Genomic DNA, 25236 nt, shown 5'->3' with positions numbered 1-25236 from the left:
TGACATTGACTAGTGGTATGTGGGGCTAGAAAAAATAGAGAACTCAGTCTCAGCCATGAGTCTGGTGGACTTGAAACAGCTGGACCACAACTGCCACTATGTCATTGCCAGAAACAGAATGTCTTATGAGGAAATGAGAACTAGAACGTGACTATAAGTACCAAAACAGCTCTGGGAGATGCAGCAGTTGCTTGAGTAGGATGGTATTTAAAGGTTCCCTCATTTATGGATATGCTGTTATCCTCAGAGATGTGATCTGATGGCCTCTTTCTCCTTAACAGTGTTTGGGGCTGTCAGTCTGGGACGGCTGTTTTCTTCCTCTGTGAAGTTGGAGGAGATACAGGAGCAACTCTATCTTGAAACCCCTTTGTAATTAGCAGTTGTTTTGAGGAAGGGATCAGCATCTGGAAACAGGCAAGTGTTAAGATAAAATATGTCCATGCAACTAAATTGGCAGTGGCCACTCAGATGTGGGTGCAAGGTGAATGGTTCCATGCTGATATTTCAAATTCATAGACTGTCAGAAAAGTTACTTCTCCAAGTATCACCTGAGGAAAGGGCCCACAGTCATTCTGTTACAAGCAATTGGCTGTAATGAGGCAGTAAATTCTGCTGTGCTTTACAGTCATATGTGCTATGAAGGCTCTCTTTACTCATGTGGTCAATAGACATGGGAGAAATTGGCAACAACTTTGGAGGCTTCGACAGAGAGCTCACCAGCAGCAGGTAACTGCTGGCTAAGACACGTTAGGGGTGCTGTTATGAAAAGGATAGTAACAAATGTATAAGTTGTACATTTTCACAAAATATTTCCATTTTTATTCTCAGAAATCAGGAACATGCCTGGTGCTAAGGCAAGCCAGTGTGAAACCGCTGACCACTCAGTTCCAGGTGGGTATTTAATGCAACTCGCACATTTCAGCATCTACTTCTTTTGTGATTTTTAACAATACAGAGTTCTCCTTTTTTTCCAGTATCAGTGACTTTTCCCCTTGCTGCGTTATTAATAGTGCTGTCTTTTAATGTCTGGTGAACAAAATATCATTTAAAAGAAACTGAGACATGGAAGAGTATCAAACCATTGTGGATGGCACTGGTGGATGTACAGTTGTTTGCCCAACAGCTTGGACCAGAGAAGGGGTAATTTATACATATGTTAAATACATATGTATATGTTAAATATGTATAAATATATATGTAGATGTTAAATACATATATTAAAGTAATTTATACATATGTTTAGCTTTAAAATATCAAATAAAGTACAGACATCACCAAGTTTTCGGAGACTCTGCACATGCTTAATTTTTGCAGGGTGGAAAACTAGCAACTGCAGAGTGCTTAGTCGTGGAATTGGGCAGAACATTTCAGAAGTAATTTTGCTGGAGCTCTGGCATTTCTGAAAAAAAAAAAAAAGGCTTTTGCCTAGTCCTACTTATCAGATGTTTATCTGTATGCCTGTCTCTTAAATCTTGGAGATTTTAATTTGAGATGTTAATCTTTTAGCCACTTCTCTACTGAATATTCTGTTGATCTGAGAGCCAAATCTTGTATACCTAGCCTGTACTGGATATTAAAAATAACCTATTTAGTCAGTGAAGTGAACAGCTGTAAAGGTGGCCTGGTTAGAAGGGGAAATTACCGAGCAAAAGATATTGTCTGTTAAAAAATACTGACAGAGAAAGGGCTGTCAGCCTGGAACTACGAGCCTGGAAACCATACAATAACATCCTGTGAACCATACAAAAACATCCTTGAAAAGTCCAGCTGGCCTCTCTGAAGTCCAGCCAGGGTACCTAGAAACCAGGGATAGAAACCACAGATACCACCAATAAGCACAAAGCAAGTGACTGCAATGGCAATGTATCATCTGAGAAGGTGGAAAACAGTCTGAAAAAATAAAATGTATCTGAAGGAACTGAAACCAGCATCATCTATTGGCTGTTACAGGTGAAAATCGTTTGCTGCTCAATGTCCTTCTCCCTGTTATGTCTCTGTAATATAAAAAGGACTTAATTTTTATCCAAAATGGAGCCTCTCTCTTTCTGAGAACTTCCCAGGTGAATTCCATATGACCTTTCTATGAGCTCCTGGGCTCTCCCCAGGGACACCTGGCTGAAACCAGAGTCTGTGATGTGGATCATTTTGGCAGTGAGACTCTGCATACTGTCTTATCAGCTGTCTGTCCTCCCCTCTTTTGGGGATGGTTGGTCCCTCTCTGAGATCTGTTTGTTCAGCCCTTTTGGGATGGTTTGGCTCCTTCTGAAAACTAATTCACTTCATATCAATATTATATTTATTCATATAAGTAATCTATCATAACTTTATCTGCTGTTATATTGTTGATAAGTTTGCTTCACTAATGATAAACTGTAGTAATCTGTCATAGTAAATAGCTACTGGCTGCTGCTGTTATTGGTTGTACTACAATACTGATGGATGCTATTACTGATTGATAACACACTATTGTTTGATATGGTATTATTAATTGCCGATTGCAGTTTGTAACAGCTTGATATATATTCATACATATTCATTTTATTAATCATAGCTGTTTGCTAGTGGCGATTTTTGTCGTAGTGTACTAGCTTGTGATGATTTTTGTGATATTTGTGGTAATTCGTAATGAAGTAGAGAAATTTAGAGGGTTAAGCTTCCATGTTCTTGTGTATTACAGAATCCTACAAACAGTCAGTTGTGATCTCTCCATACATGTAGACCAGGTAATCCTTTAGGTCATGACAGGCAGAAACTGACCTTTTGCTGTGAGCTTAAAATGCTTGGTATGGTGGAGTCCTACTCCAGAACTAGCACTTCAGACCCCTGCAGGAGGACAAATAATGCCTGGTACAGTGTTGCTGCGGCCATATCCTGACAGGCACGGTTGGACATGCTTGCTGTTTGCAGACCTTCTGATTTAAGAGGACAGAAACAGTAAAAAGCTGCAGCTACTACTGGACTGGAGTTGCCACTGTGCATGCTCATGTACCATGTGGCTTGGGACATGCCACCACACTACCCTGACTGTAGAGTTTGCGGAGGAGAGTGGGCTTGAGTCTCATGGGCTCAGGCCTGTCAGCATTCACTCTTTTCTTCACTCTGCTCTGTGGATTGAGCCTTCACATATCCTTGCTTGTGAAAGCAATCAGCAACTTTCAGCTTGCCGAAGTCCAAGAGAATAATACAGCCCAAAAAAGAGGCTCATCAAAAAATTCAAAAGAAGCCATCTTATGTGTTGAAAGAGTAGTTTCTGTGATGATGATTTCCAGCAAGGGAGGGGGCCAGAGGGAAAGTCACCATTTCAGATAGCTGGTATGAAGTGGGCTTTTTTTTCTTTTTTGATAATCACCCCACCAATATTGCTTCCATAAAGAAACCAGGTTAAGAAGGGTGCTCAGTCTTTACTGATTTTCAGGGGGAAATGTCAAATGTTCTTGCTTGGGATTGAGAGCCACATTGCTTTGGTGTCAGTAATTAATTTTGTGTGCCAAATGCAAACATACTTGCATTTGGTGACACTTTCTCATAAAGAAAAAAACATCTCTGTGTTGTATCTTTCATGGCATCCATGTGGTTCCAGTTATTTGTTTTGTTTCCTAGTTTATGTGGAAGTTACTAGTCAACATGGTAAGGAAATATTGTTGTATTTCCAGTCAAAAGGCAACACGGCCCTATTGTTTTTAACTGTATTAGAAGAGTACATGTTTTAGTTGGTGTCAAAACTAAAATGATCTTAGAGCTTATTTCAGACAGAAGCTATTTCCCTGGCAGTGCGTGTAACTTTCTACTCAGAGATGTCCTTCCCTCCCAGTATACCCTTTTCATGTCTCTACCCTCACACAGAGATGCAAACTAGCCCCTCTTCTGGGGAAGCTGTACAGCTTGTCTTGTCTGGCATCATAGCTGGCAGGTGGAACTGATGTCTACTGCTAATAGGAAGCTGTGTACGTAAAGGATTGTGCTTTTATCTGTAAGTCTTTGTTTATGATTTGGCCTAGGAGATGCTTTTCTTTAAATCTGCGCAACAAAGGGCGTGCTTTACTTTTTTTAATTGCTGGGGGCTTGTTCCCAAATATAATTCTTTAAAAACTAAAAACTCAGTAGTTGAACTGCATATGCTACCATTGTCTGCTAGCAAATGCTTGGGCCCCAAGTGTTGGTCTGTTTGCTGAAGCGATTGGTCATTTTAGGGGAATTCTGTTCAGTATTAAGATCTAAAAGAGCCTACTCTAAAATAACCTGGGTTTCCTTTCCTGAGAGCAGGAGGTGTGACAACAGGGGTGCTTCTCTGTCTTAATTTGATATCTGAAAAGTGTGACTTGGCTTTCCTGTTTAATTTTTTGCTCCTGCTTCGATGGAGTTTAAAAGGAAGGTGAAAAGGGTTTATTATCAGCTACCCACACCACAGAAGTAGGCACACACACATTTGGCAGTGCAACACAGGCTGATGAGGTGGTTGGGGGGGAAGGTTTAAAATATCTGCTGTCTCAACTCCCTGCTTGCTTCAGAGAAATAGGGAAAAGATTGATAGCCATTCCTCAAGCGACTAGCATTACTTAATCTTTTTCATCATACAGTTTTATTATGCTATGCTTTTATATGTCATCCTTGAATCAGGATGCCAAACAATTGCTATTCTGCGTGAATTTCAGATATATCACTGATGTGCTAACAGATGAAGAATCTTATAGTAAGTCATCTTCCTTCAAAGCTGGACTTTGGTACCATCATCTTCCTAATCCTTGAATTTTTGGTCAGAGTAGCTCACCCAGGAATATTCCAGCAGCCTGTGAAACTAAGACAGGTTGGAGGGACAACTGTAATGATGAAATCTGGAGGGTGAGGAGAAGTTGTTGTTCAGTATAATTTGGTATTTATACTTGTTGTCCTCCAGAAATACTCCAAAATGGCCTGTTTGGGAAAAAGGAAAGGGGTGAGCCTAAACAGATCTGTGCCTGATGAAAACCATTACTCTGCATGTCTTAGAGAATGGGAAGACAACTGTGTGAGAGGAAGCTTGTTGTTTGCTAGCATCTCATGTGTTTCAGGACTGCAAAGTCAGACATCTGGTTTGTGCTACATTGATGACTTTTTGCCATATAACTCTTTGTGTTGGATTAGCAAGAAGATTATGCTGTTCTCCACTTTTTCCAAGGGTTTATCTGGTTTGCAGTTCTCTTGCAATGAAGTATCTAGGGAGAAGAGGGAAGGAGTTATTCAGCAAAATCAACCTATTTGATTAAAATGATGGAAAAAAAGAAGTCAAAACCTCCAATCCTTCAGATTCCTCACAGAACATTCTTTGATGCACTATTTAACAAAATAATCCTCTCTTGGCTAAAGCACAGCCTGAGTTCAAACCATCCTCATCTGCAGTTTTCCCAATAAGGCAAAGTGTTAGTGTTACAATCCTGTCTATGATCAAGAACATGCCCAAGGAATTAAGGTAGAAATGGAAGTCTCTTTATGTTGGTATGTAACAGCAGGTTTGCATGGGTGCAGCTGTGTTGGCTTAAGCAAGGAGTTTATGCACTCAGAAGAGTGGTATCAGTAAACCAGAAGCGTGATCATTAAGAGTGTTAATGAAAGCACCTAAAATCTGTGATTGCATAGCTGCGTTTACAAACACAGTGCCCTTAACTTGCAATAACTTCACAGATGAGAAATGGGGGTGTCTCCTTCAAAGACAACATGAACCTGAAAAGTTTGATAATTGCTGGTTTCTTCTAGAGCTTCTGGTTGCTGGCTTTGAGGGATACTCTGGAACTGTCAGCAGCAGAGGGCCCTTAGCATCCTTCATAAGGCAGCATCCTTATTGCCAGAGAGAGTTGCATGTGCTTGGCTTTCTGTGAAATATTGTGAAAGGTTTGGGCAGTTTATTGGTGTCAGATTTAGTTAATACAGCTGGGATTTATCTTCTGGGAAATACACACCTTGGTATATCTAGAAATAGTGTTGCTGAGTCATGGGATGTTCATACCTGGATTAAAAAAAATTATTGTATGCTACAGTTAGCTGGGTTGGGGGGTTTGGTTCAGCTGGATGTTATTGAATATATCTGATCTTATTTTCTGATGTTTTTCTGCTACCTCCTAGAAAGAAAGACAAGTCTTATTCTAAAAATGTGTAAACTAATATTATTCTAGATGCAGTGTGGTAGAGTTATTTGGAGATGTACAGCTGATGTAACTTTGCTTGCAGTTACGCACATAGGCCTTGAGACAAGGCTGGACAATGTATGGTAAACAATAGTATTGAGCATTATTCTTCTGTGGTTTATGATTTGAACAGATGGACTAGACCTAGTCTAACTCTTCCAGGTCTATGATATGGGCAGCAATGACTTTGCTTCTGTATCTGTCTCAGGCACTTCTTTCTACCAGTGCATAATGCTGCATTGCAGGAAAACAGTAATGGTGTGGTGAAGCTAAGGGCTGATGACAAATGAAGATAAAGGTGTTTCCACTGATTTATAGGAACAAAACATTGCTCTTTTTATTTTCAGAGTAGGATGAAGCTCACTCACAAGGGAAGAGAAGTAATAAGAAAGTTCTTTCTGTAAGACAGTGATGCTGAAATTGTAAATTCTGGTTTACGGATTGTAGTTTACTGCTGCATTAATCGTTCAGAGTGTTCTATATCTTGTTCCAAATATGCATCTAGGTTCAAAGTAAAGGTGGGTGTAGATCTGCAGGATGTTATTTGCAGATGCAGATTTATACAAGAAATGATTGGCCCAGACAAAATAATGGTGAATATCACTTTTTGCTACTATACTACATTATTTTCTATTTAAAACCACTAGACAAAATATCTGTCATTACATGCATTCCTTGACAAATATTTTTTTCTTCCTTCTTCCAATCCTGAATAATGATGGCAAAAAATGTTGATATATATCAACTAAAAGCAGTACTGGACATGACCGAAGTAGATGTATTACTAAGAATTTTATCCTGTATTTCAGTGCCAGAACTTCCACTCAAGTCTGCAGGGGAACCCACACTTCCAGGATTGTCTTTTAGAAGATTTAAAGTGCCTTTAATATCCAGGGAGGCTTCCAGAGTAAAGCCTGTTAATAATTATTTCATCAAGATATGGCCAAAAATAAACTGGAAAAGAGGTTTTCCAAACTAGAATATTTAAATTAAAATAAATAATTAGATGGAAGTCACACATTTATTCTGTTGACTGCTATGGGCTGGATTCTTTGACCCATGTGTTCCCTGACACACCACAGCTGCCAATCTACTCTGGGTGCTGCAGTGCAGCACGGAGCTTTCATGGGATGCTACATATCATGAAATGCTGAACCAGAAACTCTGTGAATACAGGATGGCAAGGACCTGAAGAGCCTGCAGAGGAACTGTGGCATCATTTTCAGATTCAAAAAAATCTCCCTTGTGTGGGAGAGAAGTGCTACTTGAGATACTCGTCTTATTTAAACTACTACATTTTTTTTCCAATAAGCTTTTCTGCTGAAAATTTCAGGCAGCCATGTCCTTGTTTTAGGGTGCTTTACTCAAGGAAAGATGCCAAGATATACTCGTTCCCACAGAAGACTCTGCCCTACTTCCTACAGCTCCTGATCTGCTTGATTCAAACCTAGTCTGAATATTGCTATAGTCATTGCAACTCAGTGTAAGTGTGGCCAAAAGTACAAAACAGACAGAATGGCAATTCCAGCTTTTTATTTCCTTTCTATTTCCTGAATTTCTACCACTTCATATCAATTTTTTAGCTCTTTTTATGAGATTTTGACAGAAAAAAATCAATAGAATCTTTCAGTGTATTCGATTCTTATTTTTCTTACCCCCAGTGGATGCAAACCAATGATGGGGAATAAAGGGAGCAATAGATTAGGTCACTAAATCAGCTGAGTTCAAACCCTTGTGGATTAAGAAGCCAGCTTTTCCAGATGAGGATATGTGTGTTCAGATGGGACATGCAACCATTTCAGTGGTTGGAGAGTTGATTTTTTTATTTCAGTGGTAATATAGTGACTCCAGTCAGTGCTGTAATGTAATGTTGATACTGTTCCTTCACATATTCAGAGTTCAGGTTTAACTAGTTATTCAGAGCACCATTAAACATATTTGCTACAGTATTTGGACACACATTTTGCACCTATATTCCCTTAAGCTTAAAGAAAAAGCTTGTTTCTAAAAAAAAATACGTAAATGGACTGTAACGCTTGCATGAGGAAAGCAGCCAACATTTAGTAAAAAATATGAATGGGCTTTTTTTTTTAAAATGTGTGGCTTCCAGTGACATTGGGAGTTCAGTTCAGAATCTGTGCTCCCAAACCACTATATTTAGTAACATTGTTAAAACCCCAGATGTACAGTATGTGCATGTCTTCACTGCTCTGCATACCCTGCTATATAATTCTTTACATTGCTTGTGGAGCAGAGAAAGCTGAGGGGGGTGGGGGGTGGGGGGAATCAATAAATGGTTTTAGAACGTGTTGTATTTTCTATAAAATGCATAGAAAGCAGTATGCTGAATCAACTGTTATTCCATCCTTTATGCTACTGAGTAACTGTTGGGAATTAAAAACAAGAACCAAGACTTGAATGTTTGTTCCTTCCTTGCAGGTCTTAGCACTGTTAGGAATTGGTGTGACAACCAGAGAACACGTGAGTATATGTATAAGTGCTTTGGGCTTTTTCCTAATTACTGCTCATTTAATGCAACTACTGCATAACCTTTGGAGCTGGTGCCAAAACTCCTTTGCATTTCTCACTACAGTTAAATACTAAGCTGAAAATTACTTGGTATCTTTGCCTTCACATTATCTCCCTGGTTCATTCTTCCCACACACCATTTCTGTGAACAACCTGGAAATATCTGATTTTTTAAGTATTATTATTACAAGAGTAACTGCTAAAACATATTCTCACATCAATGAGAAATATGAAATAATACATCCATGCTCATGATTGCCCATATGAAGGGTAGAGAAGCAAGGTACAAGAGGGTAAGTCCATGCTGCTCAGTGGAGCACACTGCAGTTCCATGAGGCAACTTGAGTAACATCTGTGCAGAAAAAGGTAGGCTAGACACTGTGGTCTGCAGAGAGCTGCAGGGCTGCTGAAGCTGATATCCCCTGCAGCCCAGGGATAATTGTCACAGCTCCCATTTTGCTCTGCGGGTTTGGTGCTTGAGTGTTTTGCTCAGCACAGCAGCATAGATGGTCACACCTGGTGGTAGCTCAGGCAGGGGCTGGGGGCCATGACTTGAGCTGAAATGGGTCCAAGGGTCGGCGTGAGGGGGGAAGGCCTCCGGTGAGGCTGGACAGGGCCAGCAAGGCCAATCCTGCCCTCAGTGCCCCGGTGGCAGCTCTCCCCGCCAGAGGGATATGTCCGCCCACCCAACAGAGATCTGGACTCAGATGGGACATTCCAGGGGACACAGAGACAGAGCAGGAACATGGGAAAGGGACATGGCAAGGAGGACTGGAGCCAGGTGTGGGGCTCAGGCAGACCCTGAGTAGCCCCAGAGCCTTGGTAGTCTTATTGGGCGGGGCGGGGGGGGCAAGGGAGGGATTCTCAAATGGCCCTCAAAAAGCCCCAAAGACCTCTGTGAGGAGTTTGCTCAGAAGCTTGGTTTCAGGCAGAGGCCAGTGCTGTGGGATGGTCAGAGGCCAGAGCCAGGCCAGGTTTGTGGGGCAAGGCTGTGCACAGCCATGGGCCTGGCTCTGTGGTGCCGGTTCAAGGCTTGAGACAGCCTGAGGGAACTGGCAGGGTGTCACAGCGGCCAGCTGCTCCCGGGGGACCCGGACTTGCACGGGGTCCCCACGGGGGCAGCAGGGCAGGGGCCGCCCAGCCCACCTGTGTCAGGAGCAAGGTTGGTGGGGGGCAGTGGGTGGCCCCAGTCCCATGCAGTGGCCACCTCCTTGGGGACAAGGACGCGGATGGGCTGAGGCCAGGCCAGGCCAGCAGTGTGTGCGTGGGGTTTGGGATCAGGCCTGATGAGGGGAACCGCAGTCAGACACAGCCCAGGTGTGACTGGGCAGGGCCATGGCAGAGCAGGGCCGTGATCACCAGGCCAGGCTGGGGTGTGGGCCCAGGGCCAGACACGTCCACAGCTGTACCACAGCTGGGAGCAGGTGCACCTGCAACGCAGCCCAGGCAGAAACTAAGGCCCATGGGCAGAGGGTGTGGGCCCCACATCAGGGTGCTGCCTGTCAGTGCATTCAGTGCCCTATCTGGCCTTGGGTGGAATTTGGCCGGTATATGCAGCTATTTTATAAGGTTGAAACCTTTCTTTTCCCCCAAGGAAACTCGTTGCTAGCATTAGTAGTAAGTCACTGCCATCAGCTATATTTAAATACTTTTTGCATTAAATATTTTTAATGAGTCCAAAGACCAGAACTAATTCGCAGATACATCATAAATAGCAAGCTGTCAATAGACAGGCTTGTACCTTTTAGAATACCAGTCTCCAAGATAAAGTAAATTGTTTGTTATCGCACTCATCATTTTGCCAAGTCTTGACACCATATCTACAGAGCCAAAAAATGTGAATTAACAAATTCTTGGTTTTCTGCAGCAACTGGAGCCAACAGTGACAGCATTAGCATAGTTTCTCTGCTGCCAGTTTCTCATGGCAAGCCCTGCTATCAACGTATTTCATTGTGCTTCTTGCTTTCAGCTCTTGTCTGCCAGTAGATAGAAGACTTAATTTGGGAAGGGGGATGTTTTATAGTGAACTTCTATTAGGATGGGTTTGATACCCATTAGCGTAGCCTTGCTTTACAAAGTAAAGGCCAGTCCTGAACACTAGCTTTGCCTGATGGTTTGTATAACCTTTTTCTTCTTTTCACCATAACATCTGAAAACCACATCGACTTTTAATGTATTTATCCACAGAATTCCTCTGTGAATGAGGGGAGTACTATTATCCATATTACAAACTTGGGAAATTAATGTAAGGCCTGAACTAACTGAACAACTTAGCCAAGCTCCAGATGGGAAATCTGTAGTACAGCTAGAAATGGAATCCTGACTCTTTTCCAAGCCTATCTTGTCTACAAGGCCATCTCTCATCTGGCTGGACTGGTCTCCAGAGGAAGGAATGATTTCCTACAGCAGAATCACTGCTATATTCACTTTAGCTGTCTCAAAATGGGAGTAGCGGTTCATTCACATAGGCAAGCACATACCAAAGCTGTGCAGCCCTGAGCGTAGTGAAGTGGGGATAAGACAGTCCAGTCCCCAGTGTACCCCAAGTCCCTGCCTGTGGACACAGTTGGGTGACCAGAGGGGGGTGAGTTGGCTCCTCAAGGAGCCTATATCCTAAAAAGATCTTGAGGCAGTCTGTGAGGCAATTGTCTGGCAGAGCTGCCCGATCAGGTCATGCAAGCATTCCTTAATTGTTTCACTACAAACTTAGCTGTCTTTGTGTAAGTTAAGGCCCTGTCCTTGTTCTGAAACAGAAGAGCCATTTTCACTTGCGTTTTCACTTCACTTTTATTTATGTGGTTCAACATCCAGTTAAAGGGCAGTAATTTCCCCACTCATTCCAGTATGATTATGCCCTTTCGCACTCTGTGATTTTTTTTCAGAGTAGCTCAGTTCACTGTGTCAGGTGTAGTGCTCTTAACATTGCAAGTATAAGCTGGCTATTTTTGGTATTGGCAGCATCACTGAACTCCACTTCATTCAAATTCTCATGTGATCTCCAATTAAATGGAGTAATTAAAATAATTTGGATTTATTGAGACACAAAGGAGGGACACTGTACAAATGTTTTTATATGAGTTGCCAGCAGCTCTTGTAATATGTTAATTTGGGAGACTTCAGGTCTTAACTTTTTATTTTTTCCTTTACACTGCCACAACAGAGTGGTATTTAAACAGCTTCTACAAGCTAAGGCCTTGAGTTATCTCCAAATCGACAGCTGCAGGTTGGGAAGTGTGAATGAAAACTTGTCTGTGCTGCTGATGGCCAGAAAGTTCCAGGGTAAGGCTCTGCAAAATGCAGCAGCAATGAGTAAATCTTTCTCTCCCCAACCTCCAAGTTAGTCTGATTAGTTTCTTCAGCTGTCATGCTTGTGATTTCTGAGCATAAGCTTCCATGCAATGCTGTAATTTTTTTTTCGTTTCATGTCATGCTGTAGGAATACACCAAAGGGCTTTGGATGTCTTTGTATTGGGCACTGTCTTTCTCTAGTTTGGAACTGGGTGTCTCTGTGAATTAGTCCAGCACTTGCTAATATGAGATTATATGCCAGTATCTGAAAGCCTTGAAAGCAGATTAGTTATACAAAAAACCCCAGTAGCAATTGACTGTGGTGATCGTTCTTAAAATGTTTCTTAAAATGGTGGTCACAGCATGCATTTGCGGGCTGCAAAGCGAAGTTAGAAGTGTGGATTGCAATTCAAGCAGGTGAAAGCGAACAGTTTGTGGCTTTGATAAAAGTACTTGAAACCTCGGCTGTATTCCATATTCAGACACTTCATAGGTGTCAGTCACTATGGTGGCAAATTCACCAAAAGTCAGACTAACTAACAGACTGTTGATTTCCATGGCTGATCAGGTAGGTGTTTGTCTCAAAATTCAGAAACAGTTAGTTCCTGCTTTTCTGACCCCTCATCTATCATGACCAGATAACTAATATTCTTTCTGGTATTGCAGCAAGGCCAATTTTGCAACGTATCATAACACGTCAGAAATAATGTGAGTTCTAAAAGCTTGTCTAAGAAGGGAGAGCATAAACGAAGTTGGCATTTAAGTAAAGTGGTAAGAAATTTATTGGCCCTCTCCGAGTTCATTGAATAGCTCTTGGCAAGTGGGGAAATGATGTATTTGGAGGAGGAGTGACAGAAGACAGCAAACTCTTCCAAGGCCAAATTGTGAGGCAGAATGAGTGTAGCAGTCAGCAGGGCAAATGGCAAGGACTCAGAAATGCTATGGATATGCAGAGCTGGTAAGGAACTGACTTCTAACGCCACCTGTACAGCTCTTTAAGTCATCAGCTGGGGAGTGTGAGGGACAATGAGCTGCTGGGACAGCTTACTCACTGGGAAGCATGTCCAAGAACACCCCTTCTTTTAGTAGGTCTATAGGTTCCTTTCGTAGCTTCCCAAAAGGATCTAACAATGTACTGTGCTTCATCTAAAATACCGCTCTGAATATAGCCTGCAGTTATAGTAGTCATCTTCGCAGCAGTGAAGTCTTCGTATTCTGCAAATCAAAATTCCTTGAGTACCTCCTGTTTAAGTGTGTATGTTCAAATTCTTTGAATATTCCCTTTTTTTTTTGCTTGAAATCATAGAAGTCTTATACCTAGTAATTTAAAATAGTGTATTTTCACTTTTATTCACCTTAAAGTCTGCTGTGTAGTCTGCTTTTTCAATCTTTCTGGTCTTTTGAGCAGCATAAACCTTGGACTTTCAAGGTACAAGCTTCATTTCAACAACTGCTATTGGTAGTAAACTGTACTGATAAAGGGAAACAGTGAAGTTGTAGTTAATTCCTGTACTGAAAAGCAGTAATTCTTCCAGAGCTATATATACTGGTCTGTTTAAGCATGCTATGTATGTCCACACACCGAGGTAAGAATAGACCATTTGCTGTGTTTCGTAAAGGTAATATTTAAGAGTTTTAAAAAAAAATACCTTCCGATTGGACTAACTCCTCTTTAATTTATGAAAGGAATTAAATTATTCCAATTCTAAGTTCTCTTGGCTAGGTACTCCTGCCCTGGTTAACTTCACTAAGACTGCTAATTCCCACTACTCAAGCCCTGCAGCCAACATTTTGTTTCACATCCTCTCTGTCTACACTTGCTAAAATGCCCTGCAGATTCCACCTTATCTGACGTGTTGCATAAAGTGGTTTCCAGCAAAACAAACTTAACTTGCTAAGTGTAGGCATATCTGTTCAGTGAATTTGCAACCTAAACTGTTTTCTTGTACTTTAAAGGACTGTAAGTACACTTAAGAACCTTTAATTTATAAAAGTATGCACATGGTAAAAGTTGCTGACAACCTAGAGTTGGCAGGTATCATTAATGCAGAATGACACCTGGAGTATCTGAACTAGGTGACTTTAAAATCTAACGCTAGTAGAGCCGAGATGAAAATTTATAAGCATGTGACATGGCTTTCAGGTCTATTAACAAGAATACTGCTACTATCTCTGAGTTCAGTAACGTGAAAGAAGGCAAGACCCAACTGTGTTTAACCGTAAGTTGGCTACTGAGTGTCCGTTTAATGCAGCCTCAGAAAAAGATAGGTTTAATCTTTCCATCTATCAAGCTTCTTAGATGATCTCAGCTGTAACAGCACATCATCTGATCATTGCTGTTCAAGAAAGACAGAGTACAGTAGACACTGAGAACGTTTTTCATAAGCAGTGGCCTATTTACATTTGATGTACTTAGAAAAGGTGATGACATCCTTTTTCTGCAATCTTGTGTTGGGCTAAATGTCAGGAAAAAGAGAGTAACATATTTTTTTGAGCACATGGCACTACAAAAATTTTAGTCTGAAGACCAGTGATCAGTATAATGAGATTTGCAAATAACTTTGGTGCAAAATATGGTTCTGAAAGTTATGATCAGTTTGGTTTAAGATGCAAGAGTCCTCTTATGCAGGCCCTTGAATGAATGAAATCAAAGCACAGTGTATTAAATTCTTAGAATTATCTCATATTGTACAATTTTACAGTATTTACCAGTTTATAAACTTTAAAAATTAATCAAAAAATACTATGCATTCCTCCACGTGTTCAAATATGTATTGAATATGCTATATCTGAATATTAACCATAGACATATTCACAATTGAATTCCTGAAGAGGAATTTTAAGAGGACTGAAGTTACTGCAGAAGTTGCAAGGATAAGGAAACATGAAAGCTGAATTCTAATATTTAACTAATAAGCTCCAGTCCTACAGACACTACTATTCCTAACCTTCACTGCTCCAGGCTACAAAATTAGTCCATGTGTTCGTGAGATCTGGTTTTAAATGATGACAGATTGTTACTATCTAGTAACCTCTGTTTAACTACGGCTCTGTTTGATTTATACCAAATTCTTCATTCATGTAGGGTTGGGGAATAAATAAAAAAATAAAATGCTGATACAGAGGTATTATGCAGAGATTGCATTTCAGATCAAGCTCCATTAAGATCTTTTGTCTTCCTGCTGGTTCATTTATGAAGATGACAGGAAGTTAAGAGTTTGTTTTTCATCGCTAGATTTTACCCTGCAACATCCTAAAATAAAATGGAATTTACCTTTACTTTCCAACTCTTATTTACCACTAGCTATAAACAAACATACTAAAATTAAATATGCAGCATCCCTTCCAGAATTTTTTTAAAAAACTTTATTAAACTCTTTAGAACACATTTAAACACTTCTACAACCTTGAAGGAATCCTCAATCACACAAAAGTTCTTGTTTTCAGCACTAAACAAAGGATGTAAGCAAGTGCTACTCACACGTAATAACTACATGGTAACAGAACTGGCCACTGGTAACTGAAACAATGTGTAGAAAACTATCTCAGTAACAAAACTGGGTTAGCACCTGCATAGTACAGCTGGAATAAATAATCATCTGTTCTGTATGACCACAGTTTAGTACTGAAAGCAGTACTGGTCAATTAGCATCTGTTTCTTTTCCGGTATCGTATGCATCTTTTGAAGTATATAGAAAAAACTAATAACTAAGTACAGTGAAAGCTAAGTAGCTTAGGTACATTTCCACATTAACAGAAGCCGGTTTATAGCATTAAACAGCCATCTCCATTTTAATAGGTGGATGAGGATTATAACCTTCAATCTGAAAGTCTTCTGCCTTGAAGTCACTGATGTCTTCAACCTTACGAAGAATTCTGAGTTTGGGGAAAGGTCTTGGCTCCCTCTGAAGCTGAAATAAAAGCAAGTTGACTGTATAAAACTAATACTTGAAGACATAGATTTTGTTATAAAACAGATCTCATTAATCTCAATTCAGAATACACGATGTAAATTTTCCCTCCTCCTCAAAAAGACTCACTTAAAAAATAGTTAGGTGGAATCTACTTTACTATTTTGATAGGGACCAGTAGCATAATTTTGAAGTGGATCCCCTGGTCATCCAAATGCACCGCAAGCATTTTCCATTTGCAGAGCAATTCCAGTGGGTACAGATTAGATTCCTTCCAAAGGAAACTAAACTGGAAATTCTGACCCAAATATGCACCAAATGTGCTGCAGTTTCTCACAGGAACATTCAGGTCCGAACCAAAAACTAGTTCTCCGGATGGTTTGGAACCATATGAATGGTGAGGACATTCAGTGTGAGCTAAATCTCATGAAATAAAATTCTGATTTGTTCATACTGCAACAAATTACTTCCTGAAAATATAGTCTTATTCAGTCAAATAGTAATAGTGACTAACTCTGTGAATTTATAAATTATCCTTTTCTGATATAATACAAAGACATTTTATTTTGTGCTCACCTGTATTAGGCAGAATGGTTGGTTTTCTAAGGTTTTGGAACAATGAAGTCAAAAGTAGGGGTACAGATTTTGGATCTCTAACTTCATTCTAAAACACTGATGCATGTTTCAATCATGTTTGTATTGTATTTCTGTTTGTGACCTAAGCTGAGCAGAGGTTAAGGTACTACAATTATTAGGGTAAAAATGAGGAAGAAAAGCCACATATTTGCAAAATGATATTTATAATACCAATTTTGTATTGGATAAGCATTATGGAAGATAAAAGGATACAAGAATACAGAGTGAGTACTTACTTGAACTTTCAGAGGTTCCACATGATTCAGATATATGTGAGCATCTCCTAATGTGTGTATGAACTCTCCAGGCTGAAGAGAAAGGAGAATATATGTGGTTTTCAGTCAGGAAAGCAAAACATTACAATGCTTACAGTATTGATTCTAGTGTGGAACTGCAGCTTCTGTACTGGATTGGATTACCAAGACATCCTTGCAAGCTTTGAAGGACACTATCTTCTTAGACTAATGCATAATTAATGGAAAATATAATGACATTTCCACTAGTTTACCAAAAAGATTATCTTTGAAATCCTGCTAGGATAATAGCTTTGGTAAATGAATGGAGCACTACTGATCTGCTCACCAAGATGGAAACAGACAGGGCAGTGACACCCAGCTTTTACACTCCACTTCTAGCAAGTAGGACTTGCCAAAGCTGGTTTCCAACTATTTGCCTTAATCACCACTAAACAATGTAGCTTGTGGCAGTGGAGGTGTCGGTCACAAGCTAAACCACAAAGCACTTATCAAGCATCCAGATGGGTCTTGTAAGCCTGCAAGTTCTGTGACTTAGCAGCCCCTAAGCAATCTAATTTAACTTAGGGAAGTTTTATCAATTATTTTCCTGCCCTCTGACCAGTGCAGATCAGCCCTCAGATATATTATGCTAAAACCCACCACTGCTGTGAGACGAAGTGGCAGAGAGGCAACAGCTGCTTTATGGACATAATGTTAAACTTCACTTTTTCTGGCACCTTGGCCTAATTTCTCAAGTATGTCTGCAACTGCCGTTAAGTCCAATCCTTCCCTATTTCAAGATCCTCTTCATGTTGCTGTTAACAGGAGGATCAGGCCCAAATGGCCTTGCTAGTATAATTTTTTACATGCTCTAAAGAAAAGGGGGTTTCACTTGTGCCAAGACCGTAGTGCATTTAAATTACTGTGCCAAATCACAAAATACAGCTCTGGAGTCAGGAGTCACCACTCTACGTAGTCATCTACAGTAGGAAATTAAAAAAATACCCAGCTGAAATTATAGCTAGAAGTTAGGTGGACAGAATATCCAAACTGGAACCTTGACAGTAACCGCTGAGCTACTGTTCATTTCCAATAAAAAGCACATGCTACAAAATTTATTCACTTGTATGTTACTACCCCATAAGGACAAGCGTTCAGTTATGATTTCTAAGAAGCAGACTAGTGGAACAGGTCAGTTTTAACATGTTCAGTTAAAAAGACCTGGAGGATCTTCTGTTTGACGTGAATTCAAAAATTCTTACATTGCTGATCCTAACTGCCCATACAAACCAGAGACAATTCACAGTAAATTCATAGGGCCCTTTCTTACACATTGTTCAGCAAAATTTTGAACACTATGTTCATGCCAGTTTTTCTTGGACATGACATGAAGAGTCTAATCTTTTAGTGCCTCAGTTCTCAGAGAAGATTAAGTAAAATGATTAAATAGCCTACCTTTAGTCCTGTGACATGGGCAATCATGTATGTGAGCAGTGAATAGCTGGCAATATTGAAAGGCACTCCTAGTCCCATATCTCCGGACCTCTGATAGAGTTGGCAAGACAATTCACCATTTAGAACATAGAACTGGCAAAGGGCATGGCATGGAGGCAAAGCCATCAGAGAAATATCTAGAAATTGCAGTACAGAAAGGAGCAGGGGGGAAGAAATCGTAACAGCATTAGTGTGTTAAAAATGTAGCAGATGCAAAACCTGAACAAGCATTTAATGAGATACAGTAGAGAGCAAAAATTCAATGGCACTATCATTCTGTTGCTTTTACTCTTGTATAAAGGCACCTGCTGCCTAAGCAATTAAGTCTGGGTCATGACAAGCTGTCTCCTGGGCTGTATGACCAGAAGTCATAAACAGATATTCCACAGAACAGATTTATGCCATAATGCTGCACAGCAGTTTAGTTTTACTCACCTCAGTAAGACAGTTGATTTCTCTAAAGACATTAAGAGTAAAATTAAGCATGTAACCTAAAGAAACTTCCAAGTGCTTCATATTACTCTCTTCCCACTGCAATACTTGTTGAGATATAAAAGTAATGTTCAATAAAAAAATAATAATCAGAAAAACAATAGTTCTTTTGAGTGTTTATCTACACTTAGAAGTGCAATAGTGCAATTACAGCTTGGTAAGGAAAACTTGCAATGAGGTATCTCCTCATATCTGAGAATATTTAAGATTAAAAATAACAGCAACAGCATGTGGCATCCCCTTAGAGAAACACGAGTGGAAATTGCTGGGTAATTATTTTTTTATGCACAGATCAACTGCTGTTTAAGTTAAACATTCTCTGGCACTAGCTTTTGTTTAGAAGTAGCCCTACAGAGTGAATAGATATCTAGACAACCTATGTTTAAGGAGATGATAACAACACAAATATTTTTGTTCTCTAGTTTCAAGGGTTTTGTCAAGTTTACAATTTATTGTATGGCTAAAAACCAGACACACTGCTTTGGGATACTCTTTTTCAGTTTTGTTTTTTTAAGCTTTTTAAAATAAGAACTGCTGTCTTTGAACATAGACTGTATGTCAGACACCAGTAGCCAGGTATATCCCCCACTTTAAACTGGGGAGAAAAACTTTAAAGTAATGGTTCAAAATTTTTGAAGTCTGAACATGGCAATTAAGTAGAAAGAGAATCAAGCTTATAACCCCTGGCCATTTTCACTGCATTCCTGGTAGTTTTTTAAAGAATAAACAAGGAGACCAAATGGAACTGATTGTTGACACAGGATTAGAACATAGTTTAGCACACAGCAAGGTAACATGCAACTGCATTCACTTTAAGTTTGCTGTTCAATACCTTTGGGATTCCAAGCACACATAATGATTCTTCTGTCATCTGGATTAGTTTTGATTGTTTCAATCACTTTTTGCAACTGATCAACTCCTTGGTTGGTATAATCTGAAGAAAGATAACAAATAAAACCTAAGCCAGATAGATTCAAGTCATGGTATTTTTTTAAAACCCGGCCCACATCCCACTAAAAAGTGATACCCAAATAACAAGCTCTGAAGATTTTATTGTAACCTTGAATGTGATCAAATTTATCAGTTGGCACTCTCCAAATGTAAGCTTCTTGGTCTTCCTTAGGGGGTGCTTTAAGGCTTGTGAAATTCCTATGATGGTATTTTCGTATGTCCTCCCATGTGCTTTGAGTACCTTTAGCACCCACTGAAATAGGACCATTCCTATTTAGAGCACTTTATTCCAGCCTCAACAACCTGAAGTTTTTAAAGACCAAATAAGAAGTCTGCATAAATACTACATCCCAGGAAATAAAAGCTGCAATACCAAAAAATGAGTTGGACAAAGCATGTTTATCATTCATTATGACTTGTTACCTACATAGGACAAAAGCTGTACAGGAATGGGCAAGATATTACCACCTAGTCATTCATGGTATTTAAACTAATTTGCTCATTGCATTTCTGGATTAAGATGCCTTTCTACACGTTAAACTTGCATGCTACAGTGCTCCTTCTTAAAAAATAAATAAAAAAAAGAACAGTAACATAGGGATACCAGCATCCTTTGCGTGCTCAAGAGGTGAAAGTTTTTCTCAGAATCCCAGAATGGTTAGGGTTCAAAGGAACCCCTGGAGATCATCCAGTGAAAGCCCCTGCTAAAGCAGGTTCTCCTAGAGCAGGGTGCGCAGTTATGTCCAGGCAGGTTTTGAATGTCTCCACAGAAGGAGACTCCACAGCCTCTCTGGGCAGCCTGTGCCACTGCTCTGCCACCCTCCGGGTAAAGAAGTTCTTCCTCATATTCAGATGGAATACAATAGATGAATAAAGGCATCCATCTAGCACTCACAAGGTCATGTATGAAAACAAAATTTCCATAATACTTAGTGCCAGAAGGAAACCTGAATCACGTATAGCACAGGATATTACATTTCACCCAATGACGCTCCCAGGCTGACTTTTAGGTTCAATACCTGCTATATAAGAAATTCACTGGAATTAACTGAACATTAGAATGGATTCCAGAATAAAAGAGTCATTAGTTGTTACTCATTGTTCTGACTCATGCCAGTGAATCAGCACAGCTGGTAACTAATTTTTTTCTAATAACTCTTACTGCAAAGCAACAGCAAATTATGGTTACAGGGAGACCCAAGCTGGCAAACAAGGTAGGAATATGTAATTAGCATCTCAGGGAATTCTCCTGCCAGAAGCACTGTGCCAGAAGCCTTGTCAAATGGTTGTGTTAGTTCCTGAAGCTAATTACCTATCCATTAGTAATGCAACTTAAGGAAACCTATTCGTAATGAAACCTATGGGAATTTATCTTGTTCATTTTTTTCCAAACCATTTTATGCCTCAAACCTTCTAAGTTTAGGAATGCTGAAACATTTTAGTTAAGTTTTTAGACTTGTCAGTTCACAATCTGCATGACTTGCATTAGCATAAAACTGTATTCTGCCAGCAGTCAACACGCCACTAAGTCTAATATCTGTAACTAATGTGAACTTTGAGACTGTTAACAAAAAGCAAGGGGAAAAAATATAACCAACCATGTTGTTAATCTGAGTTAAAAATCTCACCAACCCAATAGGGTCATTTTTTTTTCTCTCCTTTTGAAACGGTAGTCCTCTAAATCTTTTGTACACCCTTGGCTTCAGTGACTTAGAAAAGAGACATCAAGACACTTCAGAATAAGTTAACGAATCAGTTCCACTGAAAATAATACTAACAGGTACTGCATCACATTATAGCTTATTACAGCTATTCTGTCCACAGCATCATCAGCTATGGATACATCCTACTTTCTTCCAGCTGTAGAATGGAAAAATTTATCTTCCAGTCTCCAATGAATGCAGTGCACTAACAACAACTCTTGCCTGCACCACTGTATCATGGAAATTAGGACCCTGCATTAGTATTCAGAAATGGCAGCCTGTGTTCCACTGCTATCAAACATAGCTAGCTCGTGTTTCTGGACTACAACAGACACACACCCTTCCATCTATCAGTGACCATACCTGCTCTAGATAAAAGTACAACATATGCCTTATGATTCATCTGTTCCACAAATATCAAACTACAATAAACACAGCTACATCTTTCAGGATAATTGAGTTTTCAAAAAGTTAAATTAACCCTCTCAAACACTATTCCGGCTATCAGTTCACACTGTGAATGGTCCCTTTAACAACAACCCATTCCCCAGGCTTCTAAAATCAAGGTGTCACAGTTGTCTCACTAAGCAATCAAAACTGTATTTGCACGTGATTACCTGTGTGCATATCTTTGTATTCTGCTCCAAAGTGCCTCCACTGGAACCCATAAACTGGTCCCAAATCCCCCTCCTCTCTGGTGCTAAAACCTTGCTTATCCAGGAACTCACGTGATCCATTAGCATCCCAAATCTTCACACCTTTTGCAGAGAGCTCTTTGGCATTTGTAGAACCCTAAAAAACACAGACAATAAGAACTCTACCTACTAATCCCAACACAGAAGACATGATTTGAAACAGCTGTATTAAGCTTTGCTCATCTATAAGTATTTCTCCACTTCTAACGGATGAACAGTCTAATTAATGCACTGGATGAGGTTATTGCACACGGACAGAATAAAACTTATGAGCAACATACTAGGATAAAGTTTGAAGTGCCATGCTGCTGTTACTTAACTCAGGATTCCTCTAACTTTGTGAATGCACAAAGCATACAGCCTCAAGGTCAACTGTGGTATACTATTTCATAAACACATTTGCAGAGAACAATTTTACTTTATAGACTGATGAAAACAGACAAACAAAAATTTTATGGCTGAGGCATTGTCCTTCCCCAGCCACCTATAATAAGCTTAAGGTCTTAAAAATCCTTTTGTTAAAATGACGAATATGATAAAATGACCCAGAGAAATTTCAGCAAGTTCTGCCACATATCCAAATCAGGGCATTCAAAACTACAACTTAGAAAGTGTTCTGCTTTGGGCAGTGTCTGTAGTCTTTTATATTTGAAAAAAGATACTCTAAAAAAAACACACGTGTATTTGAGTCCTGCTATCTAGCAAATGGTTAGGTAGACTTTCCCATATGTGCACAATGTCACAAAATATAAAGGAACACTTACATTGTAACGTATTATCTACAGTTGAATTTTAATACTCTGACTACAGCTGTTAGCTCTATTAGATATCAGGTTTTTGCTACTAAAAAGCCTACTGTTTATATCAGTCTTACTTCATCCATGGTATTGCATTGCTTGTTTCTGTTGAAATCACTACAAGCTATCTAAATTTAAAAAGCAGATCATTAAATTGCTTACAATCTACTTCATCCTATAGTTCTTATTCGAACACCAATAAAAAACACTGTACTAGGCTCTGTAACTGTGGGGTATACTCACATCAGGGAAAACCCTCACTATTTCAGACTATTTCCCTTAAAAAGAAACATAAAAAAAACCCTCTTCCAATTGGTAACAATGCAAGTCTCCACTAAAATGCACAGAATGTCTTTAAGATAATGGCCTTCACTGTGGTCAAAATATCAGGTGGTGGCACATATTCTGTTGCCATATGAACAGAAGCATCTGCAGTCACCCTAAATTCCTTAATCCACTCCACACTGGTTCATTCTGTTGATATCACTCTCAGAGGCACACTACCCAGAGACACCCAAATACTCAACCTTGATGAACCACAGCAGCTCCTCCAGCACTCCTTTCCAGAATACCCTCTTCGTTGTTAGCAGTGGAAACTGATCTGAAAAAAAAGTTTCAGAGGAGACCAGCGATTTGTCAGAACGAACTGACTTAGCTTTTTCCTCCAGAAACGGTAATGCCACCATCTGACATTCAGAAGTTTGGGTATGAAGTAAGGAGCTGGGAAAGGATGTGCAATTCTTATATTCAGATCAAGCAAGACAAAAAGCTGACTTTTATTTTCCTGGACAGTGGGGGAAGATGAATTATCTGCGGGGACCTGGATGAACCCCACTGCGAGGGCGCCACAGTGCTGCACACGGATGTGTGTGTAGGCATTTGCTGCAGAAAGCAGAGGCTTAAGATAAAATTGTTGACAAATATATTTCACAGCCACCCTGTCTACTATGCTTGAATGGTAGGAAGGCCCAGCACAGGCTATTTACAGATCTAATCCGGTTTTTCACCAGGCCTGGCTGCGGGGCCGCGGAGAGGAGAGGCCCGGGCTGCCGCAGGCCGGCGGGCTGGGAGAGGGCGGAGGAGCCGACGGAACGGACCGAAACGCCTCCACAGGCCGCTGCAGCGGGTGGGAGCCCCGGCGCTGAGCGGCAGGAGGCCTCCCGCTCGGCGGGCGGGAAGCGGGGCAGCCCGGGGGAGAAGCTGGCGCCCTCCCGCCCACGGCGCAGGGCGGCGCCGGCCGGTGCCGCGGCAGGCTGGGGTAGGGGGCCGGGGCCGCGGCGGTGCCGACCTCTCAGGCTGTACCGCGCCTGCATGCCGAAGACGGAGATGGTGCCGGTGCCGGTGCGATCCTCCTTCCGGTGGCCGTGCTGCAGGATGTGCCGGACCTGCCGCAGGTACTGCGGCTCGCCGGGCTCCGGGCCAGCGGCACCCTCCTCTTGCTGCTCCCCCTCGGCAGGCATGTCGCCGCGGGTGGCTCCCTGCACGCCGGGGTGGCCTCCGGCTGTCCCTCTCCCGCCGGCGGCTTCTCCTCCGAGCCCGCCAAAGCCGGACCTTTCCCGCCAAGCGCGCCGAGGGGCGGGCGCAACGGGACGCCACCGCCTCCTCCTTCCCTCCCCGCCCGGCCGTCTTTCTGCCGAGCGTCCCTCGGCGCCGCCGGGCTCTGCCTGCCCCCCGCTGGGGAGCGCCGCTGCGTCCCCGTCGGCCCCGCCGGGCCGGGCTTAGCGCAGCCCCGCAGGGGAGGCGTGTGGGGGTTGTAAGAGCCTTACGGCAATGGCTGTCGTGTGACCGCCGCGACGCCGAGGCGCGGGGTTGCTGAGGGGACCTGGAGAGGTCGGCGGGGCGTAAGAAAGCCCCAAGGCCGCGGCGGGGTGGGCGGCCTGTGCCTCTCGCCTTACGCTGGAAATCCTGCACAGCCGCCCTTTCTGGCCCCGCACGGGGCTTGTCGCGCTGAGGGAGGGCAGTGCCGCGCACTTAACCCCGGTCTGTGCGCCAGGCCGTGCTGATTCTGCCTTGTTCTGCTCCAAGGGCAAGGTAACGCTCTTCGCGGGCTGGAAAGTGCTGCTGGCATTTGTCATCTTCCGCTCTCTCCAGTCTCCGGCATCACGTTTTGAAGCTGGACGAGGCCAGAGCCTTCGGCTGGGCCTGGCAGGCCTCACACCTCCGGTGAGGGACCCCTCCAGCTGGGATATCCCAGACCGCCAAAGCCCGAGTGCAGCCCGGTGCCAGCCTCCCTTGGCTTTGGTGTGGTGCTCCTGCAGTGCCATGCCCTGCACGCAGGCGTGCCATCTCTGTTGCAGCAATATTACACTGCCCTGTACAGTTAAAGCCAAGATCCTTTTATGCCAT

General features: G+C 41.6%; 2 protein-coding genes across 3 annotated transcripts; one reads left to right on the top strand and one right to left on the bottom strand.

The window, feature by feature from the left end:
* The first annotated feature begins 670 nt into the window (after positions 1 to 670).
* On the top strand, positions 671 to 12311 carry ENOSF1 (enolase superfamily member 1). Its single transcript, XM_037380008.1, is given in 12 exon segments — positions 671 to 726; positions 2678 to 2723; positions 4618 to 4690; positions 4895 to 4933; positions 5731 to 5768; positions 6214 to 6236; positions 6664 to 6767; positions 7820 to 7962; positions 8598 to 8635; positions 11833 to 12023; positions 12124 to 12146; positions 12177 to 12311. Coding segments are annotated over 12 exon segments (909 nt in total).
* Positions 12312 to 14187: 1876 nt separating this feature from the next.
* Positions 14188 to 24471, bottom strand: TYMS (thymidylate synthetase). 2 transcript variants are annotated; one of them, XM_037380921.1, is made up of 7 exons: positions 24179 to 24471; positions 23418 to 23491; positions 22127 to 22190; positions 19577 to 19678; positions 18214 to 18389; positions 16759 to 16830; positions 14188 to 15886 (listed from the first exon to the last, which is right to left on the bottom strand). In XM_037380921.1, the coding sequence occupies exons 1-7, from the start codon at positions 24348 to 24350 to the stop codon at positions 15749 to 15751; spliced, it is 798 nt and encodes a 265-aa protein (XP_037236818.1). In that variant the 5' UTR covers positions 24351 to 24471; the 3' UTR covers positions 14188 to 15748. The 2 variants fall into 2 exon arrangements, with proteins under 2 accessions (XP_037236818.1, XP_037236817.1); XM_037380920.1 differs by having other exon boundaries at positions 22016 to 22190; positions 24179 to 24469.
* Between the last annotated feature and the right edge of the window lie 765 nt (positions 24472 to 25236).

This window comes from Falco rusticolus, chromosome 3 (genome assembly GCF_015220075.1).
Source record: "Falco rusticolus isolate bFalRus1 chromosome 3, bFalRus1.pri, whole genome shotgun sequence".
NCBI classification, from domain to species: domain Eukaryota; kingdom Metazoa; phylum Chordata; class Aves; order Falconiformes; family Falconidae; genus Falco; species Falco rusticolus.
The sequence above is the reverse complement of the archived record's forward strand: the minus strand, read 5'-3'. Positions and strand labels throughout refer to the sequence as shown.